The following is a 26,387-nucleotide window of genomic DNA, read 5'->3' as shown; positions in this document are numbered from 1 at the left end:
AGGAAATGTATAATAAACATTTAAAAGGAGATAAAGAAATGAATACAGAACTGAACAGTGAGGCAGAACAGTATACTGGTACTTTAGCAGGGTATTAATAAGATCTGCTGCTTGAAATATCTGTTGAGTGTTAATTGTCTTTTCATTTCACAGTGTTTTACTGTTTTGTTTCTTTTTTTCAGGTTTATGATTTGTTGTGACAGATGTGAAGAATGGTTTCATGGTGACTGTGTGGGTATTTCTGAGGCTCGAGGGCGATTGTTGGAAAGGAATGGTGAGGACTATATCTGTCCAAACTGCACCATTCTACAGGGACAGGATGAGCCTGTTTCGGAAATAGACCAGCAGGAAGCTAAAGTGGGGCAGATGAATGTGGATGGCACAGAATTCACAAGCATAGGAACAATTGAACAAAAATCTGTTGAGGACCAAGGAATCAAGGGTAGGATTGAAAAAGCTGCAAATCCAAGTGGAAAGAAAAAACTAAAGATATTTCAACCTGTAAGTATCTTAATCGTTTCCTATTTTTCGTATCTCGCTGAGAACATTGAGACAATAGCTTCCTTGTACAGCTGTCAATCTGACATGGTTTTTTAAAGCTAAATATGAAGCTGAACATTCTGCTAAATATTACTATTTAGCAGAAGTTTATCTATAGTATCAGAAGTAAAACGCAGAAGGTGTTATTTTGAAGTGGGGAATTTAAAACTTCTGTGTAGGTCTAAGGAGATGCTTTGTGCTCTTCTGCCCTAAATACTGTTCTGGAAGTCAAATGATAAGATGTTCTTACAATAAAAATACTAGAATTCTGGACTGGTTTATACTAGCTTTGAAATAATCTCAAACAATTTTGGATATTTTCAATTATAGTAAAACTCTTTAACATTGACAAGTGTCTGTTGGAGTTAATTCCACCTGTACTTCCTCTGTACTTCCAGTTAGTCTCTGAAGTTCTGATTTTTGTTCAGATGCTTCTTCAAATTAGAGAATTGGTTTACCCTGACTTTAACATAAAAACATGTATTTTGAATTATTGCAAATTCTGGCATAAAATAGAGAAGTTTAATTTTTGTAATAGCAAGTTCCATGCCCATTCAAGATGCAGGCAAAGAAGCTTCTTCAGCTCAGTGTACAGAAATTTAAAAACTTAGTGCTACAGGAATAGTCTTTGTACTGCCAAAGCTGCTGTAGTAATGCCAACATCTTGAACGTTTACCTTCTTACTATGCCTTGAAGAGCATGTTTAGTCTATTTGCTGTTAGAATGCTACAGCTATTTGTATTTTTTAGTGATGAATTTGTTCTTTCACACCTAATCTTTAAACTTTGAAATCATCCCTAGAATAAGTATTACAAGTTTAAGCATCTCTGGATGAATGTTTCTGTTGTACGTTTTCTACAACACATTTATGGAACACCTTTCTACTTTTAGTCAACTTAAATAGCAGAGCTATCCATATAAGCATAGGGAGCTTAATGTATAAATATTTACTATTTTAAGATAAATGTGTAGAAAACAGTATTTTTCTGCAAAATGTTTTCAAATACATTTGTACTTCTTTGTACACAAAAACGTTTTTGAGAGTCCAGTTCTGCTGGCATTGGTCTGCGTTTCAGTGACAGTGTATTATTCATTTTTAAGTTCTGCTTGTGAGTATCACCAATTACTCTGATATTGGCATAGTTGCTTAGAACGTGTTAGGCATCTCTCCTTTAGTGAAAGAAAAACACAATTATCATTAACTTACTGCCTCTTATGGAAAAACTGCTTATATTTTAGGTGGTATTTTGGCATTTGGGAATAGAATGGAACCACTTGTTTGCCAGGCAGTACCATGTTTTGAAAACTGAACAGTTAAGTCGGTGTTTTAGCCGGTGCTGTCCCTCACACCTCTGTTAAGATCCCTCTATGGCTTGTATAAACAAGCACCATTCTCTCTGCAGAATTCCCTGCCCATTCTAGGCACAAAGATCAATGCTATTTCGCATGTTGATGTGCTGAAATCAAGGTGACTGAACAGTCTCATTATCCATTGTAACTGTTCTCTTACACTAGTATTCTGAGCACCCTGAGAAAGACTTATTTTTGTTGTTGTCCATAAGCACCTATAGCTGTAGAGTTTTGATTTGTGATTAAAATACCTAGAAATTGTGTACTGGAAGTTTTGTCATCATCTCAGTAAATGTCCTTAGAAATGATGGCTCAGTCTGTTTTAAGTTTTAGGTGCTTCTTAGGGTGCTTCTTATGGAACATGTATTGATACTTCTTTCTTGTACTTCAGTGAAGTGTGTAACAAGGTGGAAAAGTATTCTGAAACATAAACTTAATTTTTATGGGAAAATTCTCAAACCCAGGTTTTATCAGACTTGGGCAGATAATGCTGTTTTACTGACTTTTGGGGAAAAATAAGCTGCGCTATGCAAATAATATTTTTTTTCTTTTACTGGAAATATTCCTGAAAAACTTACTTTTGTTAATTACAAATTGCATTTTATTAAGGGGAGAGGCTGTCTAGAATTACAGTAGTTCTGAGTGTTAGGTCAATTGTGTAGCATTTTTAGGAGTAATCTAGAAGAGTGAGACTAAAGGCATAATACTTGGAGGTGATATGTTGGAGCTTAAAGAGCTTTCAAATATTTCTAGACTTGGACCTAACGTACTCTGTTTTGAAGGAACATTCTCTTTTCTGAGTCTTAACATTTGAAGAGGCAGTGATTTGTATGTAACATATTGAGATACCTGGAGAGTAATTGTGAAGTAGAGGAAAATATAGATTGCATAAGCAAACAGTGTGTAAGAAGTATTAGACTATGGCAAAATTGTCTAGGAGAATGGTTATGTTTAAGTTGAAGACTTCTAAAATTAAAATTAGTAAACCTCTAGAGGAAGAACTATCTGTCCTGAATCTGAGCACTTCCTTTTGCATGTGTGCATGGTTGAGGACAGCAGCTGATGGTGATACAGAAGTACAATGTGTTTTAGAAACCTTGTTCTTGAGAAACCAGTTCTCCATTATTAAGATTTCTCACATGATGTAGAAGATCAGAAAAAAGTATTTGTGTGCTCATGGGATCTGAAAATTAAGGAACCAACCTCTCATAGTCTACTGCTAGCAGACCAACCACTTGAAAATACAATACGTTCTGAACATAGTGTGTTACAAGAGTGAAATTCTAGTATTTGTATGGGTTGTTTCTGTTATATCATGAATGAAAGTTGTTTTCACGCTGGCAATCATGCAAGTCACTAAGAGTCATAGCTGCAGTCTGCACATATGATAAGTAAGCTTTTTTTTTTTCATGTTATAAACGTATGTTTCTGTTTTCCTGTTTGAAATTTGAACTCACTCCATTTCAATAGGTAATTGAAGCTCCTGGTGCATCAAAGTGCATTGGTCCTGGCTGTTTTAATTTGGCTCAGCCCGATTCTGTGTATTGCAGCAATGACTGCATTCTCAAACATGCTGCAGCCACTATGAAGTTTTTAAGTGCTGGCAAAGATGCAAAACCTAAACTTAAAGAGAAGATCAAACCAAAATCTGAAAAACCTGGCATGACAAAATCTCAGCTTCAGGTAAGCTTATGTTCATGATCCAAAACAGTTGTCCTGAAGTACAGTGGCTTATTTCTGTGTGCCCTCCTTTTTGAGTCAAATAAAATTTCTAAGTCCTACTTTGAAGAGGAGCTTTCTATTAAATTTTCTTTTGTTCTCTCGCCTTTTTCTGTGGTGGAAGCATTGTTTAATTCTTCTAACAATAAAATGTTTTCCTGTCACTTCTTAAAAGTCTGCCTGTAAAATAACTGCCTCTAGATACAGTTTCTTGCAAGTGCCTTCTAGATTGCAGTGCACTTTAAAAAAAAAAAAAAATCTAAATTAATCTACCTTTAAAAAAAAGTAGAAACAATACATTTATTACTATTTTTTAAAAAATGTGAATTTAATTCCAAATTAACTTTACATTTTTAAAACTCGAAATTACTGGGTTTTGGGCAGTAATTTTGAATTACTGTGAATTGTGAACTAGTCTGACTGTACTGTGTGTGTGCTTTGGGAAGCAAAAATACGAAATCAAAGCCTTCTCCTTTTCCTTTTGAAACCACTATAAAATGGGCAGTAGTTTTTCAAACAAAAAAAACAACTTAGAACTTGATAAGTGCTGTTGATTTGAGGTGGTTTCTTTACCATTCTCTTTTCATGAAGTTAGAGTATGTATTACATTTGCTTTATAGACTTTAACGTGAAATTACATAATTTAAAGTGTATTTACAGGAGTTTGCTATAAAAGAAATTTGTGCACACGTATGTTACTATATCTGTGCTTGTTTGTAAAATATAATATATTTTATGATAATTAGTAATTAAGCTTATTTTAATCACACAGGCAGGTATTAAGCCTCTTTCAAGCCAAAAAAGACAGTTTCCTGAGAAAAGAGAGATGAGTGTGAAGAAGACTGTTTTGACAGCTGCCAAGACTGAGGCAAACACTCAACCTATTGCTAAAGAGCCAGCAGCAGAAAACACCACACCATCCTGGGCAAGCGATCATAATTACAATGCTGTAAAGCCTGAAAAGACTGCTGCCATTTCATCTTCACTGTTGTTCAAATGTATGTATCGCATAGGGATATTCCTGAATAATCATTTACATTTTATTTGAATACCCATCCGTTCTTGCCTCTGCAAGACTAGGGAGATTAGGATCTGGGTTTTTTTTTTTTTTTTTTCTTAATATGGTACCAAACTACTTTTCTCCACCTTCAAAGATTCTCACACGGATACAAGCAAATGGGAAACACTTTTAAAAGTTTCATTTGTATCATGTAACAGTTGTGTGATTAAGAGCCTGTCAATCTACCCAGCTTGTTTCTGGATGAAAACTACACAATTAAGCTTTAAATTTTTACCATAAAGACAATAACTGTTTCTAATCTAGAAAAGGTAAGTATTGATACATTTGTGTTGTTTTACAAAAAGGTTGCACAGCGTGCACTGTAAATCAGCAATTGACTGTACTAATTTGAATTGTATTTTTGTGATTTAGATTGGGCACCTGTCTCTCAGGTCTTGCATTTTCAGTGCTAGTGGCAAGAATGAAATCTTCAGCGTGGTATCCAACGATACTTTACACTCCTGCAAACAGCTTTTAACTGTCAAGTATATCCAAGTTCTTCCTGCTGCTTTTCTTCTTTACATGAAATAATTTAAGGACCATTCTTTACTTTTAAGTTTGGGGGGAGGCAGTACTCTGTTTTTGGTTTGTATTTTTTTTTTTCTTTCTATTTATATGTTCATACTTCACACATTATCCACACACACAAGAACACATCTTAAGCGGATAATAGGCAGAGATATTGCCTTGCGTATTTTTGCAGGTTTTGAATAGCATCCTTGTAACTCATGTAAAGGTAAGTAGATACTGCTTTGTAGCCTGAACAAGTCCTTCTGCTAATGATGTTTTTTGATTGACTCCAGCTAACTAGTTTTATAATGCAGTGGTGGAGCTTCAGATGAAATCTTACATTTCACATTTACAAAACACATGACCTGGTGTCTAATGTTTACTCACTTGAAGATTAATTAATTCAGGAATTAGTTCTCACAGCTTTCTTTGCCACACTTTAGCCAATTTACATTTTATTTTCAGAAATAAACACTTACATTTTATGTAAAGTAACTGATGACTTTATAAACTATGTTTAAGATGAGATTTTTTTTTTTAGATTTCATTTTTAAACACTGAGGGAACACTGCCTACCCTAAATTACTGGGTTTTATTATTATAGCACGTAGTAGACTTACGAGGTACATTTTAATTGTATCTACCATAGCAAATGTTTAAATGATTGTAATTTTTTCCTGCATATATTTATTGCATATTTTGTTATTTGGGCCCTGTGCCTTTTTTTCAGTGAACTCTTAGGATACATATTTTGATAAAATTGCATATTCTTTTAAGCTTTTTCTAAAGAAACTTTTTTTTTGTCAGAAATACGAATGTTTTAAATACAACTAAAATTAGGCGAGAAAGACATAAATGAAACTATAAGGGCTTACTTTACATGTCAAACTTTTATGACATTTGAAATTTTATTGAGAAAGAAAGTGACCATATAACCACATCACTTAAAATGTCCTTATTGCTATAGGCTTTTTCTAGGATACAGGAATACCGGTTTTGAGGCAGCAAGTTTGCTGGGGTTCTTTTAAGGGGGGGGTTGCTTTTAAATTCTACCACCCTGGAGATTATATGGATTTAACCAATTCCAGCAGAAGATTGGATTCCTGTAGGTAATTTGTTAAATTGGTTCAAAAATACGTGTATGTACCAGAATTTTAATAATGCATAGAAAACAACCTAGTTCATGTGATGAAGAACTCTCATATCAAATGCAAGGAAAAACTTCAGATTGCTGTTACTAAGGTAAGTTGTACTAATGTGTGAGGACTCTGTGCCATTACTAAATTCCCAGGTAATTTGTTTGTGTATTTGTGAAAAAAATTGTCCTGCTCTTTGATGGATGGGTTTGATCCGTAATCTTCCTGAGAAGCTGCCATTGCATCATCCTTAAGAGTATTCTACAAGATAAATAACAAATCTTTATATGCTGTTCAAAGCATAGAAGTTATATCATTATGGAAATTCGTGAGAATCATCTCACTTGAGGTATCTAAAAGTTAGAACTCTTTAAGTCTGAGGTAGTCTGTCAAGAAAAACACCTTCAGTGGACAAAACATGTAATCTGTTTCAGACACTAATCTTAGAACAAAGTGACTCACTGTTTAGAAGTGCGTGTTTCCGAACACTGATTATGAAAGACATTTAAGATGACTGCTTCAGACATCTGGGTGTCTAATATTGGGACTTAAGGTCTGCTAGAGGAGGTGAAGAGTAGGATTCCTCCATGTATACGGCATTTCAAAATACTTCCCACATTCTTTGAGCTTCAAGCCATGGTCTGCAAATGCTTATTTATGACCTCAGTGCACAGGACCCTTATTTCCTAAAGGAAAGTTGACGTGAATAGCAGAATTAGTCTCTCTTTCCATCAGTCAGCTTATCATATATCAGACATGGATTTTACTTTATACATTTACTCAGTACTTGTTAGATAGAAGATTTTGTTGTTATGTATGACAGTAGTTTTATTTAGTAGTAGCAAGAAGAAACTCAAGCCACTCTTACAGATGTGCTGGATGATAGGGGAGTATATTATATCTGCATCTAAACCCTGCCACCAAGCCCCTTTTTCTCCTCTCAACCTGTTCTGCATTAAAAAAAAAAAAAAAGAAAAAAAAAGGAAAAAAGGATGTTTTGTAGTAGTAGTATGCAGTTATGTAGAACAGTGATTTATTTTCCTCTTATGCCATTGGTTTGTGTTTCTTCACTTCCTAAGTTTTTTCTGTAGCTGCTTTTTGGGGGGATTAATTAGGGCTGTACTTGGAAGTGACTTTGTACACCAAAATCTGGAGCCTGATAGATGACACTGTCTAACATCTTGATGTTCCGAGTGAAAATAATCATAGTTATTCAATTAATAACTAGAGTGGGAAATACCTTGAACTTTGATAAGTGAATATTAAGTTATTTGAGCTACACATATAAGAGGAGATCAGGTATGTGTCACATTCCCTTTCAGAAGTGTTGCTTTTAATTTTGTTAGGAACATTGGTATTAATTTAATATGCAGCGCTCAACTTTTACATTGAATTTCAAAAGTCATCCTAGCTGCCAGATTGGAACAAAGATATAGATTGATTTAGGAACCCTGTTCAGGGATTCAAGTTGTGATAAGAATCCTGAATTTTTTATGTGAGTTAGTGTTAACTATCAGTATTTAGGTCATATCAAAGGAGATGTAAAATTCGTAACAAATGCAAAACAGACTCGTGTTTATCTAGTGAGATCATCTAGGTGTTTGTGGGGAAGCACCACCCAAAAGGAGTTCTGAAATTTTTCAGTTTTGTTAGCAGACTAACCTACATCTAACAATAATAGGAAGCATTATTTTTAATTATAGTGGTGGAGGACAAACTTTAAGCGGCATAATATAAACATGTTTTTTTCTAGAAGGAACCACGAAAGCAGTTTGTCTCCACTGCTTATTTGACTCTGCTGAGAGCTTTTATACTTAAAGTTTTACACTAATTAATATAATGTATTGCATTTGAAACAGTTTTGTTCATTATATTCACTGTTGCCCTGTAAAAGGAGGGTAAAGGAACACTTGAAACATGAAGTTTGCTGATGCAAAGGTTTATCAGCCGTATCAGTGTATGTCTGAAGCACCTGAACTCAGGTTTTCTGCTTGATAGGGCAAAACTTGAGTTTTTTCTATATTTTTGCTATTAATTACCAAATAGAAGTCTGCAGCAAATGTATCAGCAGTTCTAAAATGGAAAATTAATCTGAAAGGAGGGGAAGAGGATAGACATTTGCAGTATCCCAATTTTTAAACTACCCAGTTGTAAGTTTTACTAAGAACTGATCAGTGCTTCTAATCTTTGTTGTAGTTCAGCTGACTTACCTTACTAGGCTTAAAAGAAATACATGAACCAGTGATTTACTCAAGTCAGCTGCTAAAACTACTTAAACAACTGCATTTATTAATAAATATAACTAAGCACACAGGAGAGCGAAGAGGGTTTAGTAGATAAAAAATAAACATTAAATATGTTTCTTATTATTCTTCTTGTGATAGAACTTCCAGGGTAAAAAGCACTTCTTTTGTCACACCAAGCCACTAAGCTTCTGCTTACTTAACTGTAGCCAGATAAATAGTATGAGTTTACAACTATCTATTATAATTCCTTGTTTGCTATTAGTACTTCATAGAAGTTCTTAATGACTGAGACTTGGAAGCGGAAGTGTTTCACTGAGAGAAAAGCACAGCGTTTGTGGTACCTCGCGTGCTTTACAGCAGTGAATTACGGAGAGACAACTTAATGCTGCCACCTCCTGGAAGTGGGAGGCCAGGTCTGAGCAGCTCTGGCGGTACAAATTTCCTATTATCATCTTTTCAGTGTTCTTCATTTCTTCTGCAGCTAAACTTTTCTACACCTAAGACCTGTTTCTATTCACAGAGTAAGTAGGGTTTGCTTGTATAGTTAAAGATCCCAGATAGAAAGGGCACTTGGACTGCTTTGTTCCTGTACACTTCTAACAAAATATGGAGAATTTGTACAGGGAATTCAGTGATACTGGGAGCCCACCATCAGATGTGATGCACATATCAAAATGATTAGGTTAGAGTATACATAATTTTTTCTCTTGTGTCTTTTTTTTTTTTTTTTCTGTAATGCCAGTATGAAGTCAGGAAGGAAGGAAAATACGCCACTATAAAGAAAGCAGGGGGAAAAATGTAGTACACAAGACACAGGAACTGTGGCTGAGGAGGTAAATTGATGTAGGAAGCTGTAAGTACTGTTATGAAAAGAAAAAATGTGAGGCCTTGTCTGCACACAGACTGGTGCCAAGTCGATATTTCAGGTGAGATTGTACTAGTTTACATTGTGACTCTTAAACGGAGTGCAGTGTTACATGGATATGCTGCTGTTGGTTTAGCTTAACTATTAAATACTACTTTACTTAAACGGAGAAGCCGTTCTTAAGTCATAAGTGTGTTTGTCTGCAAGGACTAATTGTAGTTAAACCTGATGCCTTTGTTTTGATGTGAGTGCTTCCCCATAAGGAAAACTAGCCTCTGCCAAGTTCCATATTGTTATAACTAAACTACATCTGGCATCTGAATTAATTATTGAAAGCTAAAATGTCTTTGCTTAATGCTGTACTCTTCACTGTAGACCTATACTAAGAGGCAGTAAGTACTGAGTAGCACCAAGGGAATAAAAAGAATTTGTTATTGGCTGTTTTCTGGGACACATGGCTACTGTATCTGTAGGTCTAGCCTTAAACCTTTGCAACTAGAAGAGCTTTCAGAACCGCTGCTGACAGACCAAATAATGCTCAGAATACCTAAGATGAGTCTGCCAGAACTTCTGAGAAATTCATGTTGGTGATTTGCTGGCTTTGGAAGGATGATAGTAGAGGGAGTGGCTGATGTAACACAGCTCCAGTGCTGAACTTGCATCATGAGAATGGCAGGGGCTGTGCTGGCACAGGGGCTGTGCTGACACATGATCTGTGGAGGGAGGCAGACCAGTAGTGGCTGCTGAAGCCTACGTCCCCTGGGGTCCAGACAATTAAAAGGAGCAGTGGGATCCCTGGGGAGCAATTATCATCTCCTGCCTGTGAACTACTGGAGCTCCCCTTCTCTGCTCTACAAGGTATGTTACCTCTGTCCTGTAGCTGTCAGCCACATGAAGATTTTTAACATGTCTCTTAAGTTAGGAAGGCTGGTCCCTGCTGCTGGCATGTTTCCTATTTTGCCTTTCGAGCACCTAGCCACCCCCGAGGCGCTTGGACGACAGAAAGCCAGCACTCCTGCCATAATGGGTGCTTGGCTTCAGTATAAGGAGCCATTGCTGAGGGGAAGGGTTGGGGGGACAGAAATTTGGTACAACTCATGGTCGCACTATGAATATTAGGGTGGTTTATCTCTTGTCATCAACACTGAAAGTGATGAAAGTTTGATTAAAAAAAAAAACTCACCACCCTCTACTGCTGTTTTGCTTTCTTTTACTAATAATTAGTTCTTTGAACTTGCTCACTTGACTGCATAGCCAGTGAAAAAGGTCTTTCTCTGCTAGTCCCCAAATAAAAGGGGTTTTGTGAGGTGATCACGTGCACTTTGGAGTCAAGTTTTGCTGCTGATCTTGGTGCTGATGATTCGCTGTGTCTGGTCTGTACTGAACTTGGAACCTGAAGATGGTCTGTCCCTGCAAGGAGTGATGATACCAATCCATGAACAATCTGGATAATAAGGAGCCCTTTCTTGCAGCAGATAGTACATCTTCCACTCGGGAGTGGTGTAGTTGTGAAAATGCAGTTGTCCAATGTAGATCAGCTAGATCACTATAATATCATATAGATTACACAAAGCTTTGTTTTATGTAAGCTACACAGAAAAGACCCGTCTCAGAGTTTTCTAAATTAACTTTAAAGATAGGTTTACTTTCTCTCTGTGCCTGAATGTAAGGGCTTGGCACGCAGGCAGCTTAATTATGAGCTGCTCATTGTGGAGCAGATTAGAACTGATAGAGGCTTTTGAAGAAAAACAGCAGGGTAGGAGGCACACCTCTGAAACACTAGTGCTTGATAATAAAATTTGATTTGGTCTTGAAGCAGACATGCTGTTCTGTAGGCAATTATTCGTGAAAACTAACACTTAAACCTATTTAAGACTAGTTGAACACTTCTGAATTATGTAGAACTAACTAAGCTATCTTCAAGGGAAATGACAAAAAGTCTAGCAGAAACAGGTTTCAGGAAAGCAACAGTTGAACAGCCCTGGAACTGAAGCGGTTACAAACTCCACCTCACCATCCCAGCCTTGGGCACTGAATGTTCGGTGCCACAAGAGGGTGCTTCAGTGGCACCTAACGGGATTGAATTCGACAAGTTTCTGAGGCTCTGAGATGTCAGGCTTGCGTCCCAGCAGTGTGACTATGCAAGGGCTGCTCTTGAGGAACGTCTCGTAACTGGTAAGTAACTTGCCGTTGTAGAGTGCTTTATAACTGACATCTGAAGCACCATCTCACGCATGTATTCTGGTCAATTTTAAAAGCTAGGTAGTGCATCGAGAGGTTTCACTTCGGAAGAACTCGCGGATTAAAGCTCAGTATCAGCCACTGCATTGGGGTGGAGGAGTTACTTTAAATTCTGCTCGGTTAAGGTTATTTCTATCACGAGTCACGTAGAAAGGTCATACCACAGCTGCATTGGAGAAGTCCATTTAGGACATAGTGAGCCTGAGTGGCAAAGGAAAGCTGTTGAAACAGCACCAGTTTTAAATTTGAGAAATCCTGCCTGTCCTCTGCATCAACAGTTTTACAGAGGGAAAAATGCAGTTCTTAAATTCTCAGATACTGGCAAAGAGGGGTGAGATACTTCATATCTGAGCCAAGAGCCTGTCTTTTTCTGCTGCGATATGTGCCAAAACAGGCTGCCCTCACCTCTTGTAACATCCAGCCTGAACAGCTGCAGCGTGCTGGAGCAACCACGCAGGGAAATGGATAGTGCAGCTACCTGCATCCGAGCGAGAAGGAGCTGCAGTCCCGTGCAGAGCTTCACAGTACAATTTCACAGGCCAATTTGAGTGACACTCCAAATGCTGGCTGGGTTTTTTGTGAGTTCCTAAATAGATTATTGCTTCTGGCTGGTGTTTCCACACCTGCATTCCTATCAGATGTTTAAGCTATTGTAAAGGCCAGTGCTGTTGCCTGTGTTTAGATATTAGCTCTTCTCAAAATACATAATTACTCAGCTCTGGCCAGCCTTTATGCAGGCTGTTGGAGAATACCCTCTAACAGGTATTTCTGCTTTTTTAACAAGTGCAGAGCTGCACTGATGTGAATTATCTTCCCTCTAATTTGACATGAAGCTTTTTTTTTTTTTTAAAAAGGACATAAAAATCCACTTAAGTGTAGTAAATGATCCACTTTAAAATGTGGATCACACATAGTTGTACTCTGCTTCTTAGGTTTTATTCAAATTGTAGACCTTTACAGATCTGGGGGTTTTTTTGGTTGGTTTTGTTTACAGAAAAATGTTAACTACCAGCTTTCTTATAGTTGGTGCTACACAAACTTGTATGCTGTGCATACATTTGAAAGTTAGTTGCGGGTTGTTTTGGGTTTTTTTTTTTGATCTGTTTTATGTTGTTTGTTTTTCCTGAAACTGTCTAGTTTAGTGACGGAAGAGCATGAAAAGTAGCTGGAGAACCCACACATGCTTCAGCAGCTTTCGTGCTGTGGGCTGGTGACGGCTGGGTTGCCGGCGTCCTGCTCCTGTTCTGTGCAAGCTGGACAAGACGACGCAGCCACCAGCCTGTGCTCCCCACACACTGCCATGAGGAATTTTATCTTGGTAGGGGGGAAATGGATTAGTGTAGACGGAGGAGAACACAGGGAAACGTTAAGACAGTATCAGACACCAGAGGCAATAGTTCTGGTGTATGCACAGCCTTATGCCACATTTTTAGTTCTGTAAGGAAACTTCTCATAATTAGTACTATGTAATAATCAACTTGCATTGCTGCAAGATATTTTTCACATAAGTCTTTCTAGCGTTCTGTAGTAGTAGCTGTGATGCATTTTTTTTTTTTCAAAGAAAAAATACAAGCGTTGCAGACTCATTACAAAACACTCTTCAAGTGTAACTGCCTGTGCTTTATCTACAGCATTATTTAAAACTTATTAACTAGAGCAAGAAATTGAAGATCTTTAAAGTGTGATTTGAATAAGTTTAGAATTATACAAACAGAAATAATACCCATTTCTTCAGGTATTTAAATGTTGGAAAAACTAGATAATGTCTCCAGTAAAATAACCTGTCACAAATTAGATAATTTAAATAGAAATTGGTGGTGGTGTATTTTCTGAAGTGGCTTTCTAAAGCTACTATTCCAAAGAAAGATTGGGTGGAGAGGGAAAAGTGGAATAACTAGCATAGGCTCAAATGCTATACAGAAATACTTTCGAGAGCTTGGAGGACTAGCAAAGTTTCCTTTGGATGATTTCTGTGCTGGTGGTGTAAAGCACAGCCTCCCAGTGTAGGTGAGGGATTATGATATGAGTGCATCTCGCAAATCCTTCACGTAAAATTAAACACTGCTACACTGTGGAAGCCATTCTTAAATTGGGCCTGAACAACCACATTACAGTGCTGAAACATCAGTGTTGAGACATACAGAAGTGGAGGACATGTAACCATCAGGCTTTCAACAGGCTCGTCTGTAACAGTAGATCATGCGGCAGTTACGTTCTCTACTGCTTACAGAAGTTTCGTTCTTATCTGCATGTTCTAATATTTGGCTTAGCTTCACAGGGAATTTCCTTAAAGAGGGTTTCTGTATCTGATGGAATCTAATGGAAGAATTTAGAGTTAGTTTGTAGTGTACATACCCTTGCAAGGAATTCCCTCTTTTCTGCCAGAGGATTCATTGGGTTTCACTCTGGAAATGAGCTGGCTCGTTAGCTCCATCTGAACCTCTTTTTTGCTTTTCAGCCCATGCCTCTTCAGTCAGTTGTAATCCTGTTGCTGTCATAAGTGGCTCACGGGACAAAAATGGGGAAAATAGGAATGTTTTGTTTTAAGTACTGTTTCTAACATCAAGCCAAGGGAGGTACACCTGTGTGTTCAAAAGTGCTGAATAGAAGAGCCACGAAATACTTTATTCTGGCACTAATCTGTCTGTGGTTAAACTCCCTTTTATTCTCTTAGTCTGGATAGGCTAACATGCAGTAGTTGTCTCTCTCCTTTTTAAATTTGTTTAAGAGCATTTATTGTAGGTACACTGGAGCTCCTGATGAAAAGGACCAGAAGCATCACAGTATAAAATACAGTGGCCAGTACGTATAGTAGGCATTGACTGCGTCTTCAAGTTGTTCACGAACTGCAAGGCCAATTTGAAACTCGTGGTCTGAGAGAATACCTGTTCCACTACACAGCCTGTCAACTTGAGCGACTGTGGTATCTGTTCAGAAATTAAATTCCACATACGTTGGCATACTGCTCTCTGAGGAGAGTACATAATTTCGGTTAACTCTTCCAAACACATGCTTGCCACAATTTCATACCTGTCAGAAGATAGTGTAAGCTTTGGGGTGCGCTCACGTTGTGGCTAAGGTGACAGGAGGGTGAAGAGCCACCAGAAGAGGCAGTCCTCAGCTGGGCGCTCCTGTGCGTTGGATCCAAGAGCCGTGTAATGACACAGTGAGTTGGTTCAGCGGAATTATGTGGCAGCACATTAATCTTGTCACTAAAACCCAAAATGTGACAGAACGAGAATTCTGTTTTCTCAATGACAAAATAGGATAAGAGTAGTTGTGGTTTTTTTTTTTTTTTTTTTTTTTATATTAGGTTCATCTACAGCCATCACAGGTTATTTGCCTATATAGGATTTAAGTAGTTTTGACTCTTTGTGAAAATGTGGATGTGATTTGAGTGTCCTTAAAATACAGGGATGTGTCCTATAAATTTGAAAAAGCAGTTGATAGATGTTCTGAAGCACTGAATGACCTACATGTGGCTGAATTAGTACAGATTTTGTATGTACCATCAGTTTCTCTGATCCACAACTACTGCTAGCTTAGACAGTTTTAATTAGTATATAGTAGTATTATAGTTTGAAACTGTTAAACTCTCATGAAGCTTATGAAATACTTGCACAATTTTTATTGGCTAAAAAAGCACAGAATTACATGCCTTTGGAAACCTTTCTAAATAGTCATGATGTCAACTTGCAGAATAAATGATGCTTCTGCATCTTTCTTCTTGGACACTAATTCTGCTGCTCTTCAACCCTGGGAACATCAATCTACCTTTGTACTAGTACCTTTTTACAAATACATATTCTCTACTGTGATATAGCTGTTTGTAAAATAGAAAAGTTTGTGGTGTGGATATAGTTCTCGTATACAACATCTGATTGACACAAAACATCTTGGTTGTGCTATTTTTAATTTTATCAATGTAGTTCTTGTTAACTAATTTGAACTAATAATTAACAAGATAGCATATAGAGGATTAAATACAAATTTAGAATTTCACATATTGTACTTCTGCTGTAAACCAAAAGAACTAAATGTCTTAGATCTGAGGACTGAATTTTACTGTCATCATTTTGAAACCCAACCTGTGCTGTCCTGCCTTTCCATGATGAGTCACAGAAACATGCTTCCATCCTGCCTGCCTGAGAAGGTACAGTTCTGTGCAGAAGATACAATAAACCTGGAAAAAGAGGATGGAAGTAGAGTAATTCCTGCAGCGTTTATCAGTGCGCACATTTTGGATATTTGCTCTCTCTATTCAAGACTATTAACTCAAAATGGGTTGGCTTTCTGCCTCTAAGTTCTGGGTACCGACTTTGACCAAAGGAAAAAATGAGCAGTAATTTCTGTTCCCCTTCTTCCCTCACAGGATTGCCAAAGCACTCCTGACAACTAGACTAGGGTTAGCGGGGTAGGGGAGAGAGGAACAAGGAAAGACACAGTGGGTCACGCAGGTCTCCCTCGCTCAGTCTCTCACAGTAACCAAGGCGAGTCAGTCTCCAGGGAAAACTGTGGGGATAGCGCGAGTAATAATTTTAATCTACTTTATAGCAAAATCTTCACATCCTTTGAAATGACACCATGTATTATGGCAGTTGTTTTTATTTTACACTTCAAATAGTTAAATCTCAGAAAAATTCTTCAAGGTGTCTTCTTGCGAAATACTTTTAGGAAAAAAATCAGGATAAATATGTAGTGTTTCTGGATCTTCTGGCTGCTGCTTGTGTTCCAGCAGAAGTTCAGCACATACCCTTATACTTAGCCTTACAAGAGTTCAAGTACAGTGTCATTCCTTAGTTCATCTTAACCACCAGTTTCTGTATTTGCAGTGAAACTGCCAGCAGTAAGAGCCCCTTTAAAGAAACTGGGGTTAGAAGCATCATTCTGCTGGAAGCACATGCTAACATTCAGGGGGTCCCTGAACTTTTAACTATGGAGAAAGTGCAAGGCCATTTCCTCACGAAATGAGGGAGTATTACTTCGTGTTTCTTAAGCATTCCAAATCTTCCTCAATTTGAGGGATGTTTCCATTAGAAGCGTGTGCTGATTTGTGGGTTCTGTTTGAACCAGACTTCACAGGAGTGCTTTGTCCCCTTCAAGTCCACCTCAGAATAGATACATTGGACAATTTAGACCCTTCCTAGTAATTTCTGCTCTCCTTACAGCAGATCTGGAAGGTGAAGAGGGACCATTTGGTCATAGAGTGGTTGGGGTTGGAAGGGACCTAAAAGATTGTCTAGTTCCAACCCCCCTGTCATGGTCCTTGGTAAAGTTATCAAAAGTTAAATTCCTAGATCTTTCCCAGGAAGTGTCCTGCATTTTGCCATTAGGTCTTCTGGACTAATTAATCTACAACCCTTCACTAGCTAAAAACATCAGATTAAAAATTATCTTGTTAACTGGTCAGATGGTTATCTACAGATTTGTGAGGAAAAAATACTTTTTGGGGAGAAAACTTGGCTTTTCTAATTGAAACAATTGTATTTCAGGAGTTGTTGTTTGGTAGTTTCCCTTAGAACCATTTCTTGTTTGAGCTGCCAGGATAAATGTGCTAGTGTTAGCCCCCTGTAACTCTAATGTCATGTAAATGATGTTTTGTTTGCTGGGGTCAGGTGGTGCTTTTGATTTTGGCTTTTTTGCTATGTTGAATTGTTCCTGTCAGTGCCAGAAGGTGGCCAGGTGAAATGCAATTTAAAGAAATGCTTGCTTTTAAAGTCCTGTGCAAGTAGAACTTCAACATGTGTGAAAACTGAAGCCTTTACATATGCCTTGTAAATTTTGTTATGTGTGTTGTGTGTCAGTTATTCTATTAACATTAGGAAAAAAAAATTGAAAATCTGCATAATGTGAATGGGATATTTTGAGAATGGTGCGAATTAGATGGCCATAGCCTGAGCAGCGATATTAATGTTCGTTATTCTATAAATCTAGAATTTAGCTAGGAACTGAATAGGAAGATCTAATGATAGTTTATGGCACTGTCATGAGTATCATATTTATGCTAGCAACCAAGTAGATTATGTATTTAAATGTCTTAAGCAACCTCTGTGCTACGTAATTTGTCTGTCTTTGCTTGCTCTTTAAAATAAAAAATCTGGGTGAAAGGGTTTATTAAACCTCAGTAACACTACAGGTAATATTAATGCAGTTTCAAATTCATGGACTGTCCTCAGGTCAGCCTCTGTGATAAACTGGTTCTATGAGAATTTTTCTGTTGAAATGTAAAATGTGGGAATGTGGATTGTATTGTGAGGGGGGTTTTTTGTTTTGTTTTAAATATGTGGAAATTTAGGATGTTTTTGAACCTTAACCATGAAATCCCACTCAGGAATCTTTGAAGGTGGTGCCTTTTTTTTTTTTTTTTTTTTTTTTTCTTCCAGTTTAATAGATTGTCAATAAAATTTTCAACCTGTAGAGCCAAAGCGGAGCTCTTTTAAACTCTTCAGTCAGCCTTGGAGATGAAGCACTGTCTGAAGGATCAAAGACCAATTTCTGCATAAAAAAATATGTCAACCTCTGCATGTTTTTTAGAATTACTTTTAAAAATGTTAGTGAAAGTAAATAGCTTAAATTGCCAACTTGATAGTTCTTCTCTGGAGATGTCATTTCACAGACTTTTATGATTGGTACCTGGTCTTCATGACTTCATGAATAGGAAGTTATAAAGTTAAGCCTTTAATACGGTATTTTTTTCTTTGTTTTAATAGCTCAAAGGGAAGAGAAAAGGCATGAAGATAGACCAGAGCCGGCATCGAAGAAAGCTGTTGCATCTATAATGGAGAAACAGACGTCTTCTCTCACTAAAAATCTTCCTTCCAAGAAGTCTCCATCTTTCTCTAACACATCACTATCTAAACAACCACTTAAACATTCTGCTGGAAATTTCAAAGGTGTAATTCCCAAGAAACCTTGGCCTTCATCAGGCAGTGTTCCTTCATCAGGCAGTGTGCCTACAAAACATTCATCCCTTTCTCATGGGTCATCAGTTTCAAAAAAAGCAGCTACATCTTCCAGTTTGGGTGGAGGACTCAAAAAGCCTTCACTGTCGTCCATTTCTACTGCATCTGGAAGTAGTCAAGCAAAAGCATCAGCTAGCCCTATCCAGTCACAACCCAACTCTCAGATTCGACAAAATATTCGACGATCCCTAAAAGAAATTTTATGGAAGAGGTGGGAATTCAAAGCACTTGTTTTATATAGGAAGCAACAACTGGAAGTAAATGTTGAGCCTGCAAGAGTTTTGTTTATTTCTTGATAAGGGATATTGAGGGATTGAATTTACACTACAAAATACTAAAGTATAATTGACATTTCAGGTTTATATTAAAAAAAGAAGTAAAAAAATCCTGATATAAGATAAATGTGCATGTGGAAAAGCCTTTTTTTTAAAAAAAAAAAGAAACCTCACTATTCCATTTATATTGGAGCAGATACAGTTGAAGAATTAAATTAGAGCATAGAAGCTTTTATAATGCAAGTTCTCTGAAGTTTTACAATCTGGCGATGGCAGTGTTCAGAGATGTAGAGGTTGTAGGGAACACAGTATTGAAGATACCATAGTGAAAGGCTGAAGGCCTGCTGAAGTAGAGACTCCCCTCCCCTCTTAACATAAAAAGCAACAACAGCAAACTCTGGTCAGTGGACAACTGTATCACTTCGGAAAGAAAACAAACAAAAAGCAAATTTTCCTACAACGTGTATTAAAGCTAGTGCCAGCTATCCATATTTACTATAGACCAGTGCACTCTAGTATTGTCTCTGAAATGGAAATACTGTTCACGGTGGAGAATCTAGGACTAAAACTCAAGTGCTTAGGCTCGCTCTGTCATTCCTGACAGAAGCTCCTGACTTCGGTGCTGTGAGCAGGAGTAGTAACAGCTGACCTGTTTTCCCAAAGCCCATCTTGCATGGCTGCCTGCAGACAGCGATGAAAGGTTGCTGTAGTTCACAGTTCAGAGTCCTGAGATAGACTTTGGCTTTGAGGTGTCATTTAAAGGAGTCTTGAGCCCTCACTGGGTGCGGAGGAGCCTAGGTTAGCTCTGAAAAGTTAGTTTTTATGAATGCTACCTGAAGATTCATGCCTAACATAAATGCACATACCCTTTCTTGTTTTTAACAGAGTCAATGATAGCGATGATCTGGTCATGACAGAGAGTGAAGTAGGGAAAGTAGCACTCAATATTGAAAAGGAGATGTTTAATTTGTTCCAAGTTACGGACAACAGATACAAGAGTAAATACCGTAGCATCATGTTCAATCTCAAGGACCCCAAAAACCAGGTTTGGAATTTCCTTAAACAGTAAACATATTGAAATACACTTTTAGGCTTTAATGATAAGTCACTTTCTACCATCAACATGAAGAGTTTCAAGATAGCCATGAATAATACTATAAAAGACTATTATAAAAGTCAGGCAAATATTTTTTTTTTTCCAAGGGGGAATTCAAAATCTGCTTTAATTGGTCATGTGTATTTTTCAAATTTGGGCATTTGCTGTGAAATATTTATTTACAGAATGGCTTTCTTAAAATAAATACAGACTTTATTAGTTTCTCCTCTTGTGACATTCTGTAGTATGTGTTGGATACTGCTCACGTATGTGATCATATTTATGCTTTAAAAGAAAAAAACAGATGCTGCTGCAGATGAAAATAATTACTAGAGAACACTTAGAGGTTCTTTTTTAAATTTTTTTCATTTCTACAGTAGATATGCAACAGTAGAGCAACTGTTCAACTTCTGACATTCCTATTCAGCTGTATTGATAGTTACTAATGATAATGAGAAAAATTTGTACTTCGTGTTTATTTCATCCTTATTTTCTGGTTGCTGCACCTTTACAAATTTGCTTATAAGTAGCCGGTATTTTTAATAATTAAGAAACTGGAACAGGTTTTGCCTGTTAAGCACTGCAAATCTTGTTAGTTACCCAAGCAGGTTCTCTTCAGCATGGTAACAAAATCTGCTCTGTTTTCAGGGACTTTTTCATCGTGTTCTTCGTGAGGAAATCTCGCTGTCAAAACTAGTGAGAATGAAACCAGAAGAACTTTTATCTAAAGAACTGTCTGTATGGAAAGAGAAACCAGCTAAAGCAGTAAGTAACATAATTTTCCCCTGTGTCCTTAGATATGATTTAAGAGCAAGTTTGCCAACTCTTAACACCCGTATTAGGTAATGCACCATTTACTTCCTAATGAAATACTAATAATGTTCAATTTCAATATACTTTACTACCAGCCAAATGATAACAAAGTATGGAATAAAATTATAAAATAAAAATGTGGACTTTTTACCAAAATATTTTTTTTTTCTTTCAGATGGTAGAGTCAAGAAGCAAATCTCATGAAATCAAGAAAACAGCTGTAAAACGGGAACATATACCAGTTGTAAATATGGAAGATTCTCCGCCGGTGTCTGATTCTGATGTAAGTATTGGCTGTTGCTTCAGCATGAAGACATGGAGGGAGATAATTGGTAACTAGGGCCTCAAATTTTTTATCAAAAGTGCAGATTGTTTTATTGGACTGTAAGGATATTATTACTTAGTAGGTGTGCTGTAAGAATTTTTCCTTTTAGTTTGAGGCAGTGCAACAACCAAATGATAGGCGTATTTTGCGTGCGCTTCTAAATGCTGCATATGTTTCAGTCCCTGCTGTCAATTTACAGAGAAATCTTTTATTTCTGAAAGTTATCTATCTACTTCAGAACACTGTGAAACGAAATGACAAGTATTATTTGAGAACTCTGTCTGACGTGATATGCTTTAACCAAGGCCTTTATTTTTTTTTTAAGAACTGAAGTTAGGTAATGGTTTCCAAAGTATTTTTTTATGGTTGAAATTAATGATCAGTTGGAATATTTTTTGTGTTTATTCACTTATAGGAGCAGCAAGAGTCATCCCGAAGTGCACAAAATTTAAACAGTGCTCCTTCTGTAGATGTTTTTAGTAGTATGTTGAAGGATACAACAAGTCAACATCGAGCCCATCTTTTTGACCTGAACTGCAAAATCTGTACAGGTATCTACAGCGCTGACTTTGTGCAAAGTAAAAGAATTGTTACGTTAAGGTTGTCACTTGTTTATTTGTTTTCTCCAAACTATTTCATTGTTAAATAGTAATCAGAAGCTTTTGAAATAAATTTATAGGTCAGATTTCAGCATCTGAAGATGAAGTACCACCTAAGAAGATGAAATCAGGGGCTCCTGTTAAAAGGGTGGAGTCGAAATCAAAACCAGAAGTTCAGCCAAAGTGTGAAAGTTCTGCACCAACCCCAACAGCAGAGCCTGCCAAAGAGGCTGTCTCTGAAAACGCAATGGAAACTGAAGTTGGACCGGTAGCAGAAACAGATTCTCAGCCAAGCGTAGAAAGAACTTATATTCCTACAACCCAGGGCCATAACAATACAGATTCTTCTGTACCTGAAGAGGCTTCTGTTTTTCCTGCCTCTTGTGCTGGCGGAGTTGTCACGACCGTAACAGTTTCTGGCAGAGACCCTAGGACAGCAATGAGCAGCTCCTCTGGTATTGTGACACCAGCCCTGCGTTCTGGTCCAGCACCTGACAAAGTTTCAACAGGGGAAACAAAACAGGAAACTTCAAAAGCTGTTATGACTGTCCCCAAATCAATATTAACAAAACCATCATCCTCACCAGATCCAAGATACTTAGGAGTTCATCACTCACCCAATATCAAGTGCGTATACTTAATAATAAGCCAAGCTAGCAAATCTTTAATGTAATTTTCTACAACGTCCCCTGTGTCCCATGTCCCATTTCCTTCCCCGCCAGTCAAAAGGCATGTTCAACTTTAAATTTCAGGTAGCCTGATTCAGAGTTTTAATTTACCATCTCCTCATTTACCTTCTCTAGTTGGTAAAATTTTTGGAGCATCAGCGTATGTTGACAGCAAAAATTCTACAGTGTATTTCATCAGAACCTGAAGGTATTGTGCAGACTTAGAAGTCTGCACGTACATTAACATATAGAAAGTGAGTGTATGTGAGAGATGGTTTAAAGGCATTTTCAGATTTTCATCCTACGTTAAAATACCGTTATATCTGATAAATATGAATTAAAATTAAGCAATTGATCAGCTTGAAAGGAAGTGGATTTCTTGCACGTTCTGGGTATATACAACAATAAAAATAAATATAGCAAAGTGTATCCTTAGGTGGCCGCAGCTAAAAGATTTTTGTTCATAGCAAAATCTTTTACTTGATAATCTCTTTCAGATGCATATTATTGATCAATTAGTGGGAAATATATAATTCAGACTAGTTTGTTATAGAGTCAGGATCACAACAGTTACAGTGCTAAGCTAATTTTATAGAAGTTGTATCTTTTGGCATCTTTTTGCTTGTCTGCATCTACAAGTTTATTTTCTGTTATTCCTTGCTTTTTTCACTAATACCAAGTTAGTGAAAAATATAAACAAAGCATTTAGTAAAAAAAATCTGTTGTTTGTTTAAAATAAAGTATTTGATCAATAGGAGGAAGGAAGAAAAGAAAAAAAGGAGGGACCATTCTTGATTGTGTTCTGTAACCTTTCTGTTTCGGATTTGTTTTGCAGTGTTGCAGAGCCGCGCTCACCTCAAGACAGCGATACCTCCCTCTTTCTCTCTCGTCTCAACACCATTTGGAAAGGATTTATTAACATGCAAAGTGTGGCCAAATTTGTCACTAAAGCATATCCTGTCTCCGGGTGCTTTGATTATCTTAGTGAGGTCAGCACTGACATGTTTATGTGTTTAGAATAAATCCGTACTGCAGTTGCTGTTGCTAGAAAGGCTGAGGTCACTATGTATATTATTTTAGAACTGTAGCAGTGGTAAAAGGCATCCCTTTAGTAATAAGAAAAGTAGATCAAGGAAGAAAAAGCCTTTTAAAAATTCCTCCCAAATTTGTTAAGAATTGTCTTGGCTTTAAACATGTTTATACATATATTAGGATCTAACATGGAATAAATAGCTTTATCTCAGCTTCATTGTTTGAAAAGAAGTTTTAGAGCCCCTATTTTAAAGTAGATGCCTTTTTCTGTTCTCAAATTAGATTGGTCACTGATGTGATCTGTTACAAAATTTTGTTTGTCTGTTTATGAAAAAAATCATCCTTTTTACTAATTTTCAAATAAAAATATATGACATTATTCTGGGAGGGTGTATATTCAGATAATGAGATGGTACAAAGATTTGTGCTAAAACAAATAAGCTTTTTTTTCTCTGAAGTGCATTTTGTGTGACTGTTAGGAAGTTTCAAACACAAATATGTGCTTTAAGACTTTTATTAATAGAGTCGTTGGGGTTTTTTTGGTATTAGTTTTGCTAAAATTAGTTTTACTATCCTCATGACAGGAAGCTCCCTAAAATTCATGTGGCTTGTAGTCACGAATGCAGCATTTCCTGAGAAACTGAAAGTGTGGAGAAAATCTGTATTTCAGATAGCAGCTTCTCTATGAAAACAAAGCCAATAATGGGCATACAGAATTATTTGACATTTTTCTGCTGTCCTTGTATGGGAGTGCCTTTTCTGTTTCATGTATACTGCTAGCCTTTTAGTAACATGCCATAATTAAGCACCTTGAAATTTAGAAATAGCCCGGCTGAAACTAGAAATCTGTAGGAAAGTTTACTAAAATATAATAGTGCATTATCCATCTACGCTACTGGGATGGGGCAACCTGCACTGCTTTTAAACATTAGTCTCTTTTGTTTTTTCTCATACTACCATGTAATACTTCTTGTTTAGGATTTACCAGATACAATTCATATTGGTGGGAGGATCTCACCGAAGACAGTCTGGGATTATGTTGGCAAACTCAAATCTTCGCTTTCTAAGGTATTCACTTAAAATCCTTTGCAAAACCCAAAAGAAAAATGCAGCAATATAAAATTACAACTTTTTATAATATAAGTTAGTAAACAGCAAATACTAACATAGACCACACCTGGAAAACTACTGATACCACATATTCCTTTGAAATTTTTGATTTATTGAAGAAACATGTTTATTGAGGTGCAGATCTTCTTGGTCTCTCTTTCTTGCATAGAAGTTAAATCTTTATACTATTTATTTATTTTTAATGATTAAACATAATCTATTTGTTCAGTATTGAAGATTGAAATTCAGATTTTAAAGGAGTGTATTTAATATATGCAGTAGTTTTTGCTATTAAAACACTTAAGAAGTGAAAAAATGATGCAGCGTATATAGATATAATAAGAATTTTCCATCTTTTTCATATTGATTTGAGCCTCAAGATGTTTAGTTTGGTGTAAGATACACAAGTAATTTGTAGTTCTGAAAATGACAAACCTAATTCTGTTTTAATACTACCAGTTGAACAACAGTACTCTCTTAGAGTATTGCCTTGAAAACATAGCTGAAATGATAAATGTACAATTTATTCTTGCCCCTGGAATTTTCCCTTTACCATTGATTTGCTGGTATGTTGCAGGTTGAATTTTTCCACTTTGCTTTTGTATTACAGGAGTTGTGTTTGATTCGTTTCCATCCTGCAACAGAAGAAGAAGAAGTTGCATATATCTCTCTCTACTCCTATTTTAGCAGTCGTGGTCGTTTTGGTGTTGTAGCTAATAACAACAGACATGTCAAGGATCTCTACCTGATCCCCCTGAGTACTAAGGACCCAATTCCTTCCAAACTCTTGCCCTTTGAGGGACCAGGTAAGCACAAAACAGGGGAGGTTAAATGCTAGGTAGAATCACAAAACAAAAGTCAATCTGAGAGTTGTTTTTTTTTTTTTAATGATTAATGTAAGCATTAGTAAATTTTTTTATATAAAACCAATTTTAACGTATGTAAATAGGGAAAAATTGGAAATCCTACACTGTTCAAGATAAAATTGTCTGAAATTCACATAGCCTTTCCAACAAGATGCTTATATGCTATTAGGAGGATGAGTTTACCTGTAAAATCAGCTATGTGGAACAGCCACTATATTGAAAAGAAAACCAACAAAAACCCCACCCTATCTTCAGCAACCCATAAATTCACAAAACCTAGGCCCTAACAAGCCATTCACCATCGCTTAAATCAAGCAGGAAACTTAGCCCACAGAGGAGTCAAGAAATCTATGAAGACAAAGGTAATATTTATAGTGGTTTCACTCCATTGTCACTGTCTCATGCTAAGTATTAATCTGTATGTGCAATACAGTGCACAAGGTGTTTGAAATGCCTTGTTCTAGGTGGTGCAAACTCTAGCCAAAACACTGACTTCTGAAAATTGGTTTGTTGTTGGGGAAGGAGATCCACATTTCTGAGGGTTAATAGGTGGCAGACAGTAGTTGGTATCGGCAGGTCATATTATTATCTTCTATTTTAAAATCAAATTACTAGTGGTAACATTTGGCTTGAGTTTGTTCCATGTTTGTGCATTGAAGATGGTAACAGAAGAACTGAGAATTAATTCAGCCATGAAACACCCTTCTATTACAAAACTTGAAGTCATGTTCATCTGAGGATGGAGGAGGTGCGTATGCCTAGTTTCCAAACAATTATCTAGGATTTTATATAAAAGTAACAGATTGAGAAGCTGAAGAACTACAGGTTACAATGAAGGCAATACTTCCTTGTCATAACAAGGGTTTGCAAAATACTAAACGGTAGGTGTGAAACAGCAAACGTGCAAGGAGCTGACTTTTCTGAGAAGCTGACTGTCTTCCCCAAATACAAGTTTAAGACTAAACTGAATAAAG

At 36.9% G+C, this 26,387-nt stretch overlaps 1 protein-coding gene across 6 annotated transcripts in view; it reads left to right on the top strand.

Moving 5' to 3' along the window:
* The window catches only part of DIDO1 (death inducer-obliterator 1), a 56,161-nt gene that overhangs the window by 18,189 nt on the left and 11,585 nt on the right, over positions 1 to 26,387 (top strand). For 5 of the 6 annotated variants that reach the window (XM_042801196.1, XM_042801195.1, XM_033010444.2 and 2 more), the window contains 12 exons: positions 183 to 501; positions 3,361 to 3,573; positions 4,382 to 4,607; positions 18,378 to 18,840; positions 19,790 to 19,949; positions 20,649 to 20,765; positions 20,989 to 21,096; positions 21,554 to 21,689; positions 21,818 to 22,364; positions 23,241 to 23,394; positions 24,416 to 24,505; positions 25,158 to 25,353. In XM_042801196.1, coding sequence (XP_042657130.1) covers positions 183 to 501; positions 3,361 to 3,573; positions 4,382 to 4,607; positions 18,378 to 18,840; positions 19,790 to 19,949; positions 20,649 to 20,765; positions 20,989 to 21,096; positions 21,554 to 21,689; positions 21,818 to 22,364; positions 23,241 to 23,394; positions 24,416 to 24,505; positions 25,158 to 25,353 — 2,729 coding nt within the window. Of the gene's footprint in view, positions 1 to 182; positions 502 to 3,360; positions 3,574 to 4,381; positions 4,939 to 5,041; positions 10,617 to 18,377; positions 18,841 to 19,789; positions 19,950 to 20,648; positions 20,766 to 20,988; positions 21,097 to 21,553; positions 21,690 to 21,817; positions 22,365 to 23,240; positions 23,395 to 24,415; positions 24,506 to 25,157; positions 25,354 to 26,387 lie in introns of those variants that run through there. The other variant, XR_006166106.1, reaches the window with a different exon arrangement.

The sequence above is a fragment of the Tyto alba genome, unplaced genomic scaffold (assembly GCF_018691265.1).
Source record: "Tyto alba isolate M040663 unplaced genomic scaffold, T.alba_DEE_v4.0 Super-Scaffold_33, whole genome shotgun sequence".
NCBI classification, from domain to species: Eukaryota; Metazoa; Chordata; class Aves; order Strigiformes; family Tytonidae; genus Tyto; species Tyto alba.
The sequence above is the reverse complement of the archived record's forward strand: the minus strand, read 5'-3'. Positions and strand labels throughout refer to the sequence as shown.